At 52.4% G+C, this 14768-nt stretch overlaps 1 protein-coding gene across 8 annotated transcripts in view; it reads left to right on the top strand.

Annotated features, from left to right (window-relative positions):
• The window catches only part of FGFR1 (fibroblast growth factor receptor 1), a 48167-nt gene that overhangs the window by 18721 nt on the left and 14678 nt on the right, over positions 1-14768 (top strand). For 4 of the 8 annotated variants that reach the window (XM_027122859.1, XM_027122858.1, XM_027122857.1 and 1 more), the window contains exon 3: positions 14501-14767. The exons of the other annotated variants lie outside the window; for them this stretch is intronic. In XM_027122859.1, the coding sequence (XP_026978660.1) occupies positions 14501-14767 (267 nt within the window). The remainder of the gene's footprint in view (positions 1-14500; position 14768) is intronic. 8 annotated transcript variants of the gene reach the window in all.

Raw genomic sequence — 14768 nt, 5'->3', positions numbered from 1 at the left:
TCTTAAAAAGAGTGGCTATATGTATATGTTTAACAGATTCACATTGCTGTACAGCAGAAACTAACATAGCATTGTCAAGCAACTATACTACCCCCCAAAATTTTTTAAATAATAAAGGAACTAGGGAAAAAAAGATACCTACAATTTCTAGCTTTAAAAAAGGGGAAGATAGGAATGAAATCCTTTTCAATAGGAAGGTAAGGAAAGTAGGTGAGAAATAATTATTGCTACCCCACAGTGAGTCCTTTATATCACTTAATGCAGTGGTTCTCAGGTTTTCCCGGCAGGCACATCACCCAGTGGGCTTGTTAAAACCCCTTGCCGGGACTTCCCTGGTGGCGCAGTGGTTAAGAATCCGCCTGCCAGTGCAGGGGACACAGGTTCAAGCCCTGGTCTGGGACAATCCCACATGTTGCAGATCAGCTAAGCCCGTGTACCACAACTACTGAGCCTGCGCTCTAGAGCCTGTGAGCCACAACTACTGAGCCTGTGCTCTGGAGCCCGCGAGCCACAACTACTGAGCCCACGCACAACAACTGTTGAGCCTGCATGCCTAGAGCAAGTGCCCAGCAACAAGAAAAGCCACAGCAGTGAGAAGTCTGCACACCCCAATGAAGAATAGGCCCCGCTCGCTGAAACTAAAGAAATCCCACACACAGCAACAAAGACCCAACGCAGCCAAAAATAAATAAATTAATTAATTTTTAAAAAAACAAAAATCACAAAAAACCTTTGCCACAGTCCACCCCCAGGGCTCTGGATTCTGCAGCGGGGCCCGAGCTGGGTGGTTCTAACAAGTTCCCAGAGGATGCTTTGGGAACCAGGGACCACACTTTGAGAATCTGATATCAATTAATTGTCTATAAGGTAGGTGCTGTGTGTCCATTTCACGGTTTAGGAAACTGACACAGAGAGGTCAAACGAACACTTGCCAGGTTAAACAGCTAAAATAAATGGTGTAGCTAGAGTTCGACTCAGGTCTATTTAATATCAGTGCCTACGGCTCTAACCCCTGTACTGGGAGGTGGGGGAAACGAGGAAGTAGAAGAGGGCTGAGTCCGATTGCCGGGGTTTATTGGAGGAAGGAAGGACCAGGAGTAGAAAGTTGTCTAAAAGCTTGTCTGGAAGGAAGGAGACCCTCTTCCTGGAACGCCCTTCTTCTGTGTTGCTTGGGGCTTTAAGTCAGTTATCACCACCTTTGGAATGTGGATCAGCTCTCCCATCGTTGGAACGGTCTTTTTTTTTTTTTGCTGTACGTGGGCCTCTCACTGTTGTGGCCTCTCCCGTTGCAGAGCACAGGCTCTGGACGCGCAGGCTCAGTGGCCATGGCTCATGGGCCCAGCCGCTCTGCGGCATGCGGGATCCTCCCAGACCGGGGCACAAACCCGTGTCCCCTGCATCGGCAGGCGGACTCTCAACCACTGCGCCACCAGGGAAGCCCCTGGAAGGGTCCTTTTGCATTCGGAAATCTCTGCCCCTTTATTATCCAACTTCAGGGTTGACTTTGGGAATTAAGGTTTATTTTCCTTCGGTTTTAGGAATTAGTTTTTAAACCTTAGAAGAGTCAGGTTCTTTGACTACGTACTGATTGAAGGTCTCGCTTCGGCATCTAAAGCTTTCGTCCACGTTATTTGCACTCTCAAGGCTGTGTTAATGCCTGAAGGGTACGCTTGGAAGAGGCATTTATTTCGAACATGTGTCCTTTCCCCACTACCCTCAGACTCCCAGTCCATTTTTTAAATTTATTTACCTAGTGAGTTCTCATGAAGTCTCTCATGAGCATCAAAAAAGGACAGTGAAATAAATCCTTCTAGAATACCTGGGCTCCCAGCTTTCTGCCAGTCACAGCCTCTGAGCTACTCCATACCCTCAGCCCTGAGGCTTCTTCTGGAACATCTCGGGCCAGAGGGAAAAGATGAAGGGAGATGTGTTGAAGGTGCTGGTGGCTGCAGCTCTGTGGCCAAAACAGAATCCCTCTTCTTTTTTTTTTTTTTTAAATATTGACTATATTCTCGGTGCTGTGCATTACATCCTTGTGTCTTATTTATTTGTTTATTTATTTTTATATATTTATTTATTTAATTTATTTATTTTTGGCTGTGTTGGGTCTTCGTTGCTGCACGTGGGCTTTTCTCCAGTTGCAGCAAGTGGGGCCCACTCTTCGTTGCGGTGCACGGGCCTCTCATTGCGGTGGCCTCTCTCTGTTGGGGAGCATGGGCTGTAGGCGCGCGGGCTTCAGTAGTTGTGGCACATGGGCCCAACAGCTGTGGCTCGCGGGCTCTAGAGCTCAGGCTCAGTAGTTGTGGTGCATGGGCTTAGTTGCTCCGCGGCATGTGGCATCCTCCTGGACCAGGGCCCGAACCCGTGTCCCCTGCACTGGCAGGCGGACTCCCAACCACTGCGCCACCAGGGAAGTCCCATGTGTCTTTTTTTTTTTTTTTTTTTTTTCCCCGGCCTTACCACACGGCATGTGGGATCTTAGTTCCCTGACCAGGGATCGATCCCGCACCCCCTGCAGTGGACCACCAGGGGAGTCCCCTCCCCTCTTCTTAAGGAAAATTAACTTGCAGTCTCCTGCCCTCCCTCATGGCGGAGGGCCACCTGTGCTGGTGGAGGCTGGAGGGGATGTAGTGAATGGTACTCAACTCCCAAGGCCCAGCTGAAACTTAGAATGTTGGTTAGAGCTGTAGGAGTTGCCCAGAGCTTGTCCAGTCAGCCTTCCCATCTCACAGTTGAGGACACGGAGGCCGAGAGGGGAGATGATGTGGCCCGGGTCACACAGGAGTGGCAGGGCCAGTCATCCCAGTGACTTCCAGTCAGATACTCCTTCTGCTGCTCCCAGCCAGTTACAACCACCTGGGGCTCAAGCAGAGTTTGGTACTGTGTGGTTTTCACAAGGATTTCAAATGAGGCTTTCATCCCTTAGGACACCCAGAATGTGGACATTGCCCAGAGTAGGGAATCTCCCACAGGAGGCTCATTGTTTAAGATCAACCAGCTTGTCCGATCACAGGACTCCCCAGTGTAGACATTGGCCTTCAAAGCAGCCTTTGGTCCTGGTTCTCCTACCTGCTCTCTGCCTGAGTGCCATTCCATCTCAGGGAGAAATATCCCCAAACCACGCTCTTTTAGTTTCTGAAAACAGTACTAAATGCTCTACTTTCACAGTGTGTGTGAAGGAGGAGAAGGAGAAGAATGAATACGTGGTATGTCAGCGGGTCCTCTGGGCCATCACTTTCCTGCCAGTCTGTGGAACAGACCATTGGCCCCAGATTTTTAGGTTCCATGGGCCAGTCAAATTCCCCCCCTCCCCGATATTTTGGGTTGACAATTTATTTTGCCACGGAAGAACATCTTTAAAAAACCAACACTGTCCACTACTGGTGCTTGTTTTAATTGTGGTAAAATATACATACTATAAAACTCAACCATTTTTGAGTGTACAGGTCCTTGGCATTAAGGACATTCATGTTGTTGTGCAACCGTCACCGCTGTCCATCTCCAGAACTTGTCACCTTCCTGACTGAAGCTCTACCTGTTAAACATGTAACTCCCCAGTCTTCTCTCCTCCAGCCCCTGGCAACCACCTTTTACACCATTTCCTTTTGAAAGGGTGTCTATTGGGACTTCCCTGGCGGTCCAGTGGTTAGGACTCTGCGCTTTCACTGCCGAGAGCCCGGGTTCGATCCCTGGTTGGGGAACTGAGATCCCGCCAGCTGCATGGCGTGGCCAAAAAAATAAATAAAAGGATGTCTATCACCTTTATTCTCGTAATGTAAAAATAAGGGATGTTTCTTTAACATTGAAAAAAATAGGTCACTTTATGAAGAGTCCCTTCCTTTCTCCACTGCAGTGGGTGGTGAGCGTCCTTGCACTGGGCATGGTGACCCAGACCCACCACTGCAGCCACGGGACCAGCCAGGGAGGGAAGGTGGCACAGAGCCGGAGGGGAGCTGATAGCCCTGGTGCGTGTGCTCTCAAGCATCCACTGAGGTTTGGGGAGGGGGCAAAAGACAAATTCTGAAACAGCTGTGGCCTCGACTAATTCATCAGCAAGTTTAGGGAGCGGCAGCGTTTTCCTACGCAGCTACTGGTGCTTCCTTCCCCAAACCAGCTCCGAGGAGCATGGGGGAGGGGAGGCCGTCCCAAGGCCCTGGGAGGGGGCGGGGTGGGGGGAGAGCCATACATTCTTTTCTTCAAGGAACCTGACCGGACTCTAAGGTCAGCGCCCAGCGGATTGGGAGCTGCAGGGCTACCTCTTGGCTGTCCTCCTTCCCCCACTCTTAATGATCTTTCCATTACAGAACCCAGACCAGGAAGTGCCTGACAGGTCACAGCTGCAGACACATGGCTGGGAGGCCTGGGCTCTGGGCCAGTGGTGGGAGGGTCTGAGTTCCCCTTCGAGCAGCGGGACCCCTACACACACACACACGCACACGCACACGCACACGCACGCACACCCCACTTCAGCTAGTTGTCCAGCTTTTCCCTGACAGCTCAGGGGAAGGTGTTCTTACTTCTGTGTTGTCACAGTTGGTGGCCGGTGGTACTTTTGCTTTGAGCTTAGGATGTGATTGTAATAAAGGCAGGAGAAGTCCCCCAGCTGAGGGTCCAGACCCCTGTGCTTACAGCCCACACAAGTGTCCTTACTGGGCTTGCGGTTCTTTGGGGGAAGTTTTCCATCAATGAACAAGGCTCTCCAGCTTCTCTTTCCAAAATAGGAACCCCCCTGAACATGGCTCTAGAAGCTTCCCGGGCGCCCAGGGCAGTTGTAAGGCACAGCCTTAATGCTGCCCAAACAACCACTCTGATTCTATCGAGATACCCAGTTCAAAACATTTTGCGCGGAAGGTCTAGAGGCAGGAGCATGGGCTCTGCAAACACACAGACCTGGGTGGGTAGAGCCCCCTTCATTTTATCCTCTTCACTAAGGCCAGCTCCTTCCACATACAAGTTTGCTCAGGAAATGTTAATTTACCCTAAACTGTGTCTGAGGGGGGCAGTTGTCACGCAGGAATTTCTGTCTCCACCGCCAGCTGTGTTGTTGGCTTTCTTCCCTGAATCTGCCAAGGCTGATTCCTCTGGTGCCAAATGTGAGCCGGTGACACAAACTTCTAGGAACCGGGAGCTGAGGCCCTCCCTTCCCGGTGGCTGCAAGGCACCTACCTTTGCTCTTTACGCTTCTTCCTGCACGTCTTAGGTGAACTTGCCCCTTCCCAGAGCAGCTCTCTCTTCCAGGTAATGTAGAGCAGCCCAGGGTACCAGGAATCCTTTTGGGAAATGGGTGGAGGACGCATTTTTCTTTCCAGCTCTGCCCAGAGTGCGTCTGTAAACATTGGGGAGAGAGGAAGAGGGGAAATTTCTTTTAAAAACAACTCCTGGGCGCATTCCTTTGTTAATCACGTAATTACAGCCCTCTCCCCGGCCTGAAAGTGTTCTCCTCCTCGTGGTGGGAGGTATTGGGGAGGGGTGGGTGTTACCCAATCCCTAGGAGGGAAGAAAGTACAGGTACCAAGGAGGCATCAGCTGGAACCCGGCACTGGGGCTTGAACCCCAGACTCCACTTTGATGCTGGGTTACCCGTCGCCACATCTCTGGGAAGGTTTGCACAGAATGCTGGGCCTCCCCTGCCCAACCACTTCCTGCGGAGCTGGTTTTGGGGGGTCTTGGGGTGGGTGCAGGGCCCTGGCTGTGGCTTTGGCCAGCACAGGCGGCTCTGCGCTAAATTACAGTGACGAGATGGGACAACACAAAAGCCCCCAAATCTTTTTTTAATAAAAACAAAACACACCTCCCAGCCCCAAGCCCCTGGGCTGCTGAATGGCGATGGCTTCCTGTCAGGATTAGCTGGGCTGCCTGGGCATGTGTGCACTGCCTTTCTCCTCAGGAAATACCTTTAGTAAGCCCTGGTGGGGTCCCCATGGCAACGCGAGAGGGGACCTGCTGACTGAGGCCATTCAGCTCCCATTGTTGCCGGGCCCCTTTGTCGGGAGCTGTATTGCAGCCTCTCTGGCAAACACAGCAGTTTGCACCGTTTTGTCAGGCTGAACGTGGAGTCTTTACATTTTAATGGGCTCTTCTGGCAGTGGCCCATTTGCATGCAAAATGCTCCTTCTTACTTCTGTCCCTTTTTCTATTAAAAAAAACAACAAACCCTACACTCCAAATCTCCCTGGGTCAGGGGCCCGGTGAACACGGCTGGATCTGGGTGTCAGGCCCCGCTAATTGATCTGGTGTCCCCGGCTCCCCTCCCACCCATGGCCGTGCGCCCCATTTCTGCAGCTCTCCCTGCCTGTCGGGGATGCCTCGCGTCCAGGGAATCTCACATCTGGAGGGCTTCCTCCCTGGACCCTCCCACCGTTGCAGGATGACCGTTGTTCCCTGGGATTTCGGTGAGAACCCCCTCTGACCTGGCCTTGCTAGACTAAAGTAAGTTTTCAGTTCCATTTCAAAGCCAAAGTAACGTCATAAAAACCTCGGAAAACCTCGGCCGAGGGCTCCCGGAGCCCCACTGGGCTGTTCTGTGTTTCTTTTAAGTTGCTTTCAAAGCCACCCCGAGTTCCTCCCCCACCCACAATTGCCCCCTCATTTATCTCTGGGGAGTTTGTGCCGAGACTGTAAACATTCCTGGACCACCAGTTCCCCACGTTACCGGAGAGGATGGCCCTTCTCTCCTAACTTTCTCAACCCAGAGACGCAAAAGCAAAAGGATTTCATAGGGATGACAGCCATGGAGAGCCCCTGCCCGAGACAACACGCATGGATCTGTGGAGGGCTGGTTATTCAAGCCCTACACCCGTCCCCTTCGGAGTGCGGTATAGACACGACACCACACCTGACCTCAGAGGGTAGATGAGACATGCACTTACGGACCAGCCCTCAGCCGAGCAGCTTGAATGAGTGCATGATAAAGCCATGAGTTTTTTTAAAATTTTTATTGGAGTATAGTTGATTTACAGTGTTGTGTTAGTTTCAGGTATACAGCAGAGTGAATCCGTTATACATATATCCATTCTTCTTCAGATTCTTTTCCCCATATAGGCCATTACAGAGTATTCTGTAGAATAGAGTTCCCTGTGCTGTAACATAGGTCCTTATTAGTTAGCTGTTTTATATATAGAAATGTGTGTATGTCAATCCCAATCTCCCAATTTATCCCTCCGCCTTCCCCTCACCCCGTGGTAACCACAAGCTTATTTCCTATGTCACATTACAAATGAGAGGAGGAACAGAGCCGCGGAAGTCTCCGGAGAATGAGTTTTCACGTCTGGGGAAGTGGTGGAGAGATAGGAAAACAAGGTGTTTTAGGAGAAAGCAAAATAAAGGGCAGTGAGGGTACTGGCTGCAGAGGTGGAACCAGGAGAGCTGGGTGGGAGGAGGTAGCTGAGAGACCCCCAGGTCCTGGAGGAGGACACAAACTGCGCTCTCGGGGGGCCTGAGGGGATGGGATGCAGAGGGCCAGGAGTGCGACACTCGGGATGTGTAATCAGGAGAGCTGGCCCAAGGGAAGGGGTGGCCAGCCTCTTTGCCTAACGTTCTGGATCATCTCAGTGGATCAGGCAGGGGTCATCGGAGGGCATCAGTTCAGCTGTAAGCTGCGCTCGAGAGGGAGGGGTTGGGACCAGAGGAGGTGTCAGGGATTGAGCCAGGGACCCAGGCAGGAGGGAGGGGTCGTGCCGCATACTTGTGGCCAAGGCAGAGCTGTAGGTACCTCCCGATGCCACGTGTGCTGGGTGAAGGGCCCAGGACCCAGCAGACCCAGCACCTAGAGCCAGCGCTGAGCCCTGTTTTGTGACTTTGGGAGAAGTCTCTCTGCCTCCACTGTCCTGTGTCTAAATGGAATAAATGCAGGTGAACATGAACGTGGATAAACGCGCCTTGTGAAGTATCAGGCGCCATACCGAAACAGGGCATGACTGTTGGCCCTGGTCTGCCAGTGTCCCAGTGCCGCCGCACCCACTCCACAATCTCCTCCTCCGCCACGTGCGCACAGTCACAGCTCCTCAACTTCGAGTAGCTCAGCAGGGCTGGGAAAGTACATTTGTAAGGAAGAAAACAGAGTTATAAAGCAGTAGTTGTGGGGCGGATGAAAAGGGAAGGATGAGGCCAAAGTAACCAACTGCAGAATCCCCTGTGAGAAGGTAGGAGACATGGGCGCCGTCAGACGGGACCCTGGGGCCGACCAGAAAGCGTTTCCGTTGTCTTCTGGAAGTCAAGGATTGCAAAGACAGTGAAAATAAGGGCTGCCTTTCAAAGCGGTAGACCTGGGCTCCAGATGTGTGGGGATTGCGGAGAGCCAGGCCACCTGGGTGCGAATCCCTGCTCAGCCACTTAACTGACTAGGTGGGCCGCCTTGGACACATCCTGAACCTCCAGGTGCCTCAGGGTCCCCTCTGTAAAATGAGGATGATAGTACCCACTCCACAGGGTTGTGGAGCAGCTGTCAGCTTCTATACCCACAGGGTAGAGATAAGAGTGGTTATCGGGCTCCCCTGGTGGCACAGTGGTTGAGAGTCCGCCTGCAGATGCAGGGGACACGGGTTCGTGCCCCAGTCCGGGAGGATCCCACATGCTGTGGAGCGGTTGGGCCCGTGAGCCATGGCCACTGAGCCTGTGCGTCCGGAGCCTGTGCTCCGCAACGGGAGAGGCCACAACAGTGAGAGGCCCGGGTGCCGCAAAAAAAAAAAAAAAGAGTGGTTATCAACCTCATAGGGTTGCTGTGAGGATTCAGTGATAGTGTGTGTTAAAAGTGTTCACAGGGTGTGGGATGTATATAGTAAGCATACTGCCCGCATTGGTGTTACTGTTTTCAGAGTTGTTTAAGGATCCCAAGATAATATATGGGGAGGCGCGTGGTCAGTCGCAAAGCGCTATGCAAGTATGTTGTTATTCCTTCCTGGGTTCGTGCAAAGTTGTGAGGCTCGAGGCTCGGGGATGGATGACTTCCAGACCGAACTGGTTCTTATGGGACCAGGGCTGGTGAAATGGTATTTCAGTAATACATTTTCAGGTATATTCGTCCTTGTGGCATGAAAGGCCTGCATTCACAGTCTCTGCAGAGAAATGTGTTCCCTGGGACTTCTTGAATGGTTCTGTTCTATCCCCCACCTTATAAGTTGAAATCACCTTGGGGGCTGTTTTCTACTATGTTTTCTTTTGTTCCAAGCAGGCCATGCATCTGGCCTCATCTCCCATCCCCTTCATTCCGAGGCACAGCACTGCTCATAAGCACCTCATCCTTTTCTGCTCCCCGCAAAGTTTCGCTCCCTTTCCCTACCGTCATGTTCCCCTGTGCTGTGAACATCGCCGTCTGCACTGACCACCAGTACTTGAGTTCTGAAACCTCAGAGCCTGTGCTGGATCACCTGTCCTGGGCTCTCTCACCTGTCCCGTTGCCTCGTGTTGTATGATCAAGTATCGCATAAATCTTATCACCCTGGGTAGCACAAGGTTAACCAGCCTTTCCGCTGCTTAGTTTAATCCTTTACATCTCTTTGCCCGGTAACAGGGGCTCACAGAGACACCTAGTGATAGCCATTCTGGAGAAAGCCTTGTCTTATTGGATTTTTTGGAAACTGGGGTTTCATCTTCTAATGACAACGTTTGTATGGATTTGAGCCTCCTTAAGGCCATTCCCTACCCTACATGGTGCCCATGGCTGGAGAAGACTCAGAGTTCAGAATCAAGAACTTGGATCTGATCTGATGAACCCAGGGCAGAACTGCCTGCTAGATGACAGTGGCAGATTTCTGCCATAAGCCAAATGCTACATCCTGTTGGCTCGTTGGGAATGACAAAGCCCTGGTATTTTGGAGGAAAGTAGGAAGGGAGAGGGACACAGTAGGGCCCCGTGAACGTTAATCACGTTCCTAGACTTGAGAGCACTGCCCCTCACCTCTAGCTGCTTCCTTGAGGATTACTAAAAAGTCTGGGTCCCCTGTCTGCTCCTAATTCCCCCTGGGGGATGGAGGGGCTCCATCAGAGAAGCAGGACAGGGTTGAATCCCTTTCCCTCCCACTAAAGGGGGTACCAGGTCCAGCCTGCACAGCCTTCCACAGTCCACCTGCCAGCTGCACCGTCCCAGGAGCTGCCCAGGACCACAGTGCTCCTGAACCCCAGATTCAGGCAGCTATGCAGGAGGCTTTGTCCTCTCCTTGTCTTCTGGAGAGATGGCCAAGTTGTTGACGGCCTTAATCCTCTAAGGGTGTGCAAGTTCAGCCCTAACCCTAAGCCTAACCATCTAGCTCCCGGTGGTGATGGTGGTGACTCTGATGCGGGCGTGGAAGCATGATGCACCGTTTTCCCACAGTGCACTCCAAGCATATTGTACCCAGAGCCTGGTCACCACGGAATCCAGATACCAAATGTCCTCCAGCCTCTGTTCCCCATCCCTCAGGAAGCGCGGGACACATAAAGCACGTGTGTGGGTTTGCCGTCTCCCTCAGCGTCCCCATTCCAGTTCATCACGTGCTCCAAGAGTTGGAATGTCTTTTCAAGTTGCTGAGCAATAAACTGCTTTCTCTTCTTCATCGTTCATGGCCAGCCCAGTAAAGCTGTCAGTTGGCTCCTTTCTTGACTGCTAACAACACGTAGAGCCCTGGTCCATGGGTCTCGGCCAGAGAAAGGCCAGCTCAGTAGAGATGGAGCCACAGATACAAGGGCCTTTCCAATGAGGGCGTAAATGGGGGACCCTGGAAAGACCAAAAGAGAATGGAGAGTAGTGACGTGATTGTCGCAGGCGGCCGGTGAGCAGTGATGTCCTGCATCAGCCGCCTTACAGAGGACTCTCCAAGGTCGGGGCTGCTACTCCAGGGGGTGACATAGAGGGGCAGGGCCCCGTAAAGCAGCAAGCGGTCCATTACCGTTCCATCACCTCCTAAACGAAAGCAGTGTTTACCTGCTTTGTCAGTGGAGACTTTGACACACATCCGAGAGCACTATTAGCCATGAAAAAAATCACCCAAGAGCCGTCAGCTGGTTTTTGGTTCTTCCAAAAATTAGTCTGTGCCGGACGCGAGCTTCAGTTCAAGGCCTACTGAGTATTTTCTGAGTTTCTGACGTGGTTAGGCACTGTGGGAAAACTACGATAGGCAATTCTGCCCTGAGTTGCTGGCTGTTTCTTAGGCGAGACATGGACACTTTTGACAGTTAGGAAAGAGTGCGCCCAAATTTCCATCAACCAATGAATGGATTCATAAAATGTGGTATATCCACTCAGTGGAATATTATTTGGCTGTTAAAAGGAATGAAGTACTAAGACATGATACAACATGGAAGAACCATGAAAACATGCTCAAAGAAAGGAGGAGGACACAAAAGACTATATTGTGCAGATCCATTGATATGAACTGTCGAGCGTAGGCACATCTATACAGACAAAGCAGATCAGTGGTTGCCTAGACTGGGGGAGGGGGACAGGACAGGGAGTGACTCCTAATGGGTACAGGGTTTCTTTTGGGGGTGATGCAAATGTTCTAAAGTCAGATGGTGGTGATTGCTGCATAATTTGGTGAATATACTGAAAAGCATTGAATGATACACTCTAAATGGGTGAATTTATGTGAATAAGTAATTTATGGTAGTGAATTATTATCTCAATAAAGTTGTTTGAAAAAGCAACAGTGCAACACGGTACGGAACTGAGTGTGCATCGTTGTGGTTCAGACGGTTACTGTTGTACAGAAAATGAGGGTAGAGACACTCGTGCCAGCAGAAGGCTTCCTGGGTGTCTCGGATGGTACACTTTGAGTAGGTGGGTAGGAGGGCTCTAGAGAGATGCCCGACAGTCTTGAGCAGAAGTAAGTTTCATTGTGGGGCAGAAGTAAGGCAGTTCGTGCAGGAAACATTCAGACTTGGAGCAGAAAGTGCGGACGAGGTCGCATGTGGAGGTGGGAACAGACTGTGACGAGTGTTGAATGCCAAGCACGGGGTTAGAGTACATCCTCTACACAGCACAGGATACTGATCAGGAGAATGAATGGGACCAGCTCACCAGGGCCTGGAACATCAGGGGGAGCTTTACCTCCAGCAGCAGGGACAAGGAAGCTGGCTCTTGAGGCTTTAACGGACCACGTACGAGAGTTTTGTTCGCACGTCCTGGTTGGAATGAGCGGGAAGTTTAGGATCCCAGCTAGAATCAGCTAGAGCTTGGTCTCAGCAGGACCAGTCTCCCTTTGCTGCTTTCTCCTGGGGAAACGCCCGTGTGCCCCTTGCTACCTTTTTGTTTCTGGGACCTGTCAAAATAGGCTGTGATGCCAGAGGCTGAGAATTTGCGTTTACCGGAGTTTACTGTTTGACCAACGGCTGGTACAGATCACGAGCTGCAAAATATTTAATCAGTGAGGTCATTGCAGGGAAATAAGATTTGATCCACAGGAGCGTCTTCTGTTCTCCTTAAGGGTCAAGTCTGAACGGCTTTTCTTCTGCCTTCTTTTGGCAAAACCACAAACCATTAAAAATGGAAAGAATAACTTTTTTTCCAAGACCCACAAAAGCTTATATTTAATGAGCTGTGTGGTCTGCTCACCTTTGGTGGCGTTCCTCTTGACGTGACTCACAGAAATAAATGAGTGCGGGCCTCGTGGTTTTCAAACCCTTTGAAAGCAGCACTCCCTTTCTGATGACTCCATATTTGCCCAATATTTAAGACAGAGCCCTTGGGTCGAAGGGCGCCGGGGCCTGCAGCCTTGGCCTCTGAGCCTTATCCGAGGCCCCTCTGAGCAAAACTACTGTTAGTCCTTGGCTCCCAGGACACTCATTTCTTCATTGGTGAGGTTTCTAGAAGAAACCTGTTTGGGACTTCAGGAGTTTTTTTAAAATGAGGTGGTGAAGGAGAAGAGGGAGTTTGGAAGGGAAGGTGATGAAGAGACAGTGCATCATTGTTACGTCATTCCGCGTGCATGTATTGCCAGCTGTCATGTGCCAGGGCCCTACTGGGTGCTGGGATTTGAAGGTAAATGTGACACGTCCCCACACGCACAACCCAGTCGAGAAAGGGGACTTTCCTTCAGTGTGACAAGTGAGAAGGGAGAGCACCTGACCCAGAGTGGAGTCAGAAAGGGCTTTGAGGGACTTCCTTGGTGGTCCAGTGGTTAAGACTCTGAGCTTCCAATGCAGGGGGTGCGGGTTCAGTCCCTGGTCGGGGAACTAAGATCCCACGTGGCAGCGTGGCCAAAACAAACAAACAAACAAAAAAGAGAGGAAGGGTTTGAGGCAGTTTCCAGCCAGGCTGAGAACCGGAGGGGGTGCGGACAAGCCAGGCAGAGATGCAAGGCCCGGCAGGGCAGTAGGGCCAGGTGCCTTTCAGAGCCTCGCTCATCAGGGCCTGCAGGGCAGGGGGCCGCCTGGCGAGCCTCTGGTGATGAACCCATGGTGAGAAAGAAGGAAGGTTCCAAAAGGCAGCAGAAACTAGTCAGGTGGTAGACGGGAACTGCAGCAGGTGTGTTCTTCTGGTGGGCGATGGACAGTGGACAGAAGATGCCGAGAGCAGGCTTGCATGTCCCAAGAGGAACTAGGAGGTGCGTTTCCCCCTTGTTAGTGCAGAAGGGTCCGCCTGGGATGGTGGCCTCTTTCTGTGTCCGGCCTCAGGCCTTCTTGTTAGCGTGAGTGCAGTGCTGCTGGTGGAGAGGGGTGGGTGTGCGGATCCCCAGACTCTGGGGAAGGAGAGGTGAGGGGAAGTAGATGTGTGTGCCCGTGTGTTGGAGGGGGGCAGGGGAGAGGAAGGTGGGGGGCTGGAGAGGGGGAGCCCTGCAGTGGGACGAGGAGAAAGGAGCTTTGTGTGCAATGGCTTTTGCTGCCAGAGCAAGTGTGGGTTTTGTGGCAGCTGCCGGCCTCCGTTCCTAATATAGTCAAAAGGTCCGAATCCTCTGGCCCAACACCTGTTAGCTAGAGGCTCCCCTGAGCTGACCTTCCCTTGAGCTGTCTCTCCCACATATGCACCCTGTGCATCAGACCCATTGCGGGGCTCAGACCCCCCAGTGCTAAATCACTTGAACCCAGACACCTCCCATGACAAGCTGCCCCCCACGTGGATGGGGGCTGCTGGGTTTGTGGCAGGGGGGCTTGTTCAACGGTTCCGAGGGAAAGGGGTAAGGCTGCCCCAGCCAGAAGCAAACGGGGTGTTCCTCCGGGAAGCGGCCACTCTTGGCAAAGAGCTGAGTGTGTGGGGAGGGGACACTCTGGACGCACAGGGGTCCTGGGAAGGGCCGGCTGTCCCCCTAGGATGGAGAGAAATGAACCCTGAACCGCTTAATGCTGCTGCAGCTGCTTCCTAACTTTGCCTCTTTCTTCCTTTGCCCTCTGGAGGAGTGGGGTGGAGAGGAAGCGATGGGGGTGCCCAGGTAGCCAGCCGTCTCCCGACTGACCCATCTTCCCATTCCCCCCTCCCCAGCTCCGTAGCCCCTGGGATGCTGCAACTCAGTGCGGCTGGCATAATGCCCTTTGTCTTTCCCCCCCCCCCCCCCCCCCCGCTTCCTCTTCCCGGCCCCTGTGGCGGCAGCAGCCCAGCCCTGGGGAGCCCCCGTGGAAGTGGAGTCCCTCCTGGTCCACCCCGGTGACCTGCTGCAGCTCCGCTGTCGGCTGCGGGACGATGTTCAGAGCATCAACTGGCTGCGGGACGGGGTGCAGCTGGTGGAAAGCAACCGCACCCGCATCACGGGGGAGGAGGTGGAGGTGCGGGATTCCGTGCCCGCTGACTCCGGCCTCTACGCCTGCGTGACCAGCAGCCCCTCGGGCAGCGATACCACCTACTTCTCCGTCAACGTCTCAGG

Source organism: Aethalodelphis obliquidens, unplaced genomic scaffold (genome assembly GCF_003676395.1).
Source record: "Aethalodelphis obliquidens isolate GAN/ISIS:26980383/991018 unplaced genomic scaffold, ASM367639v1 scaffold25, whole genome shotgun sequence".
NCBI classification, from domain to species: domain Eukaryota; kingdom Metazoa; phylum Chordata; class Mammalia; order Artiodactyla; family Delphinidae; genus Aethalodelphis; species Aethalodelphis obliquidens.
This window is presented reverse-complemented; position numbering and strand designations above follow the sequence as displayed.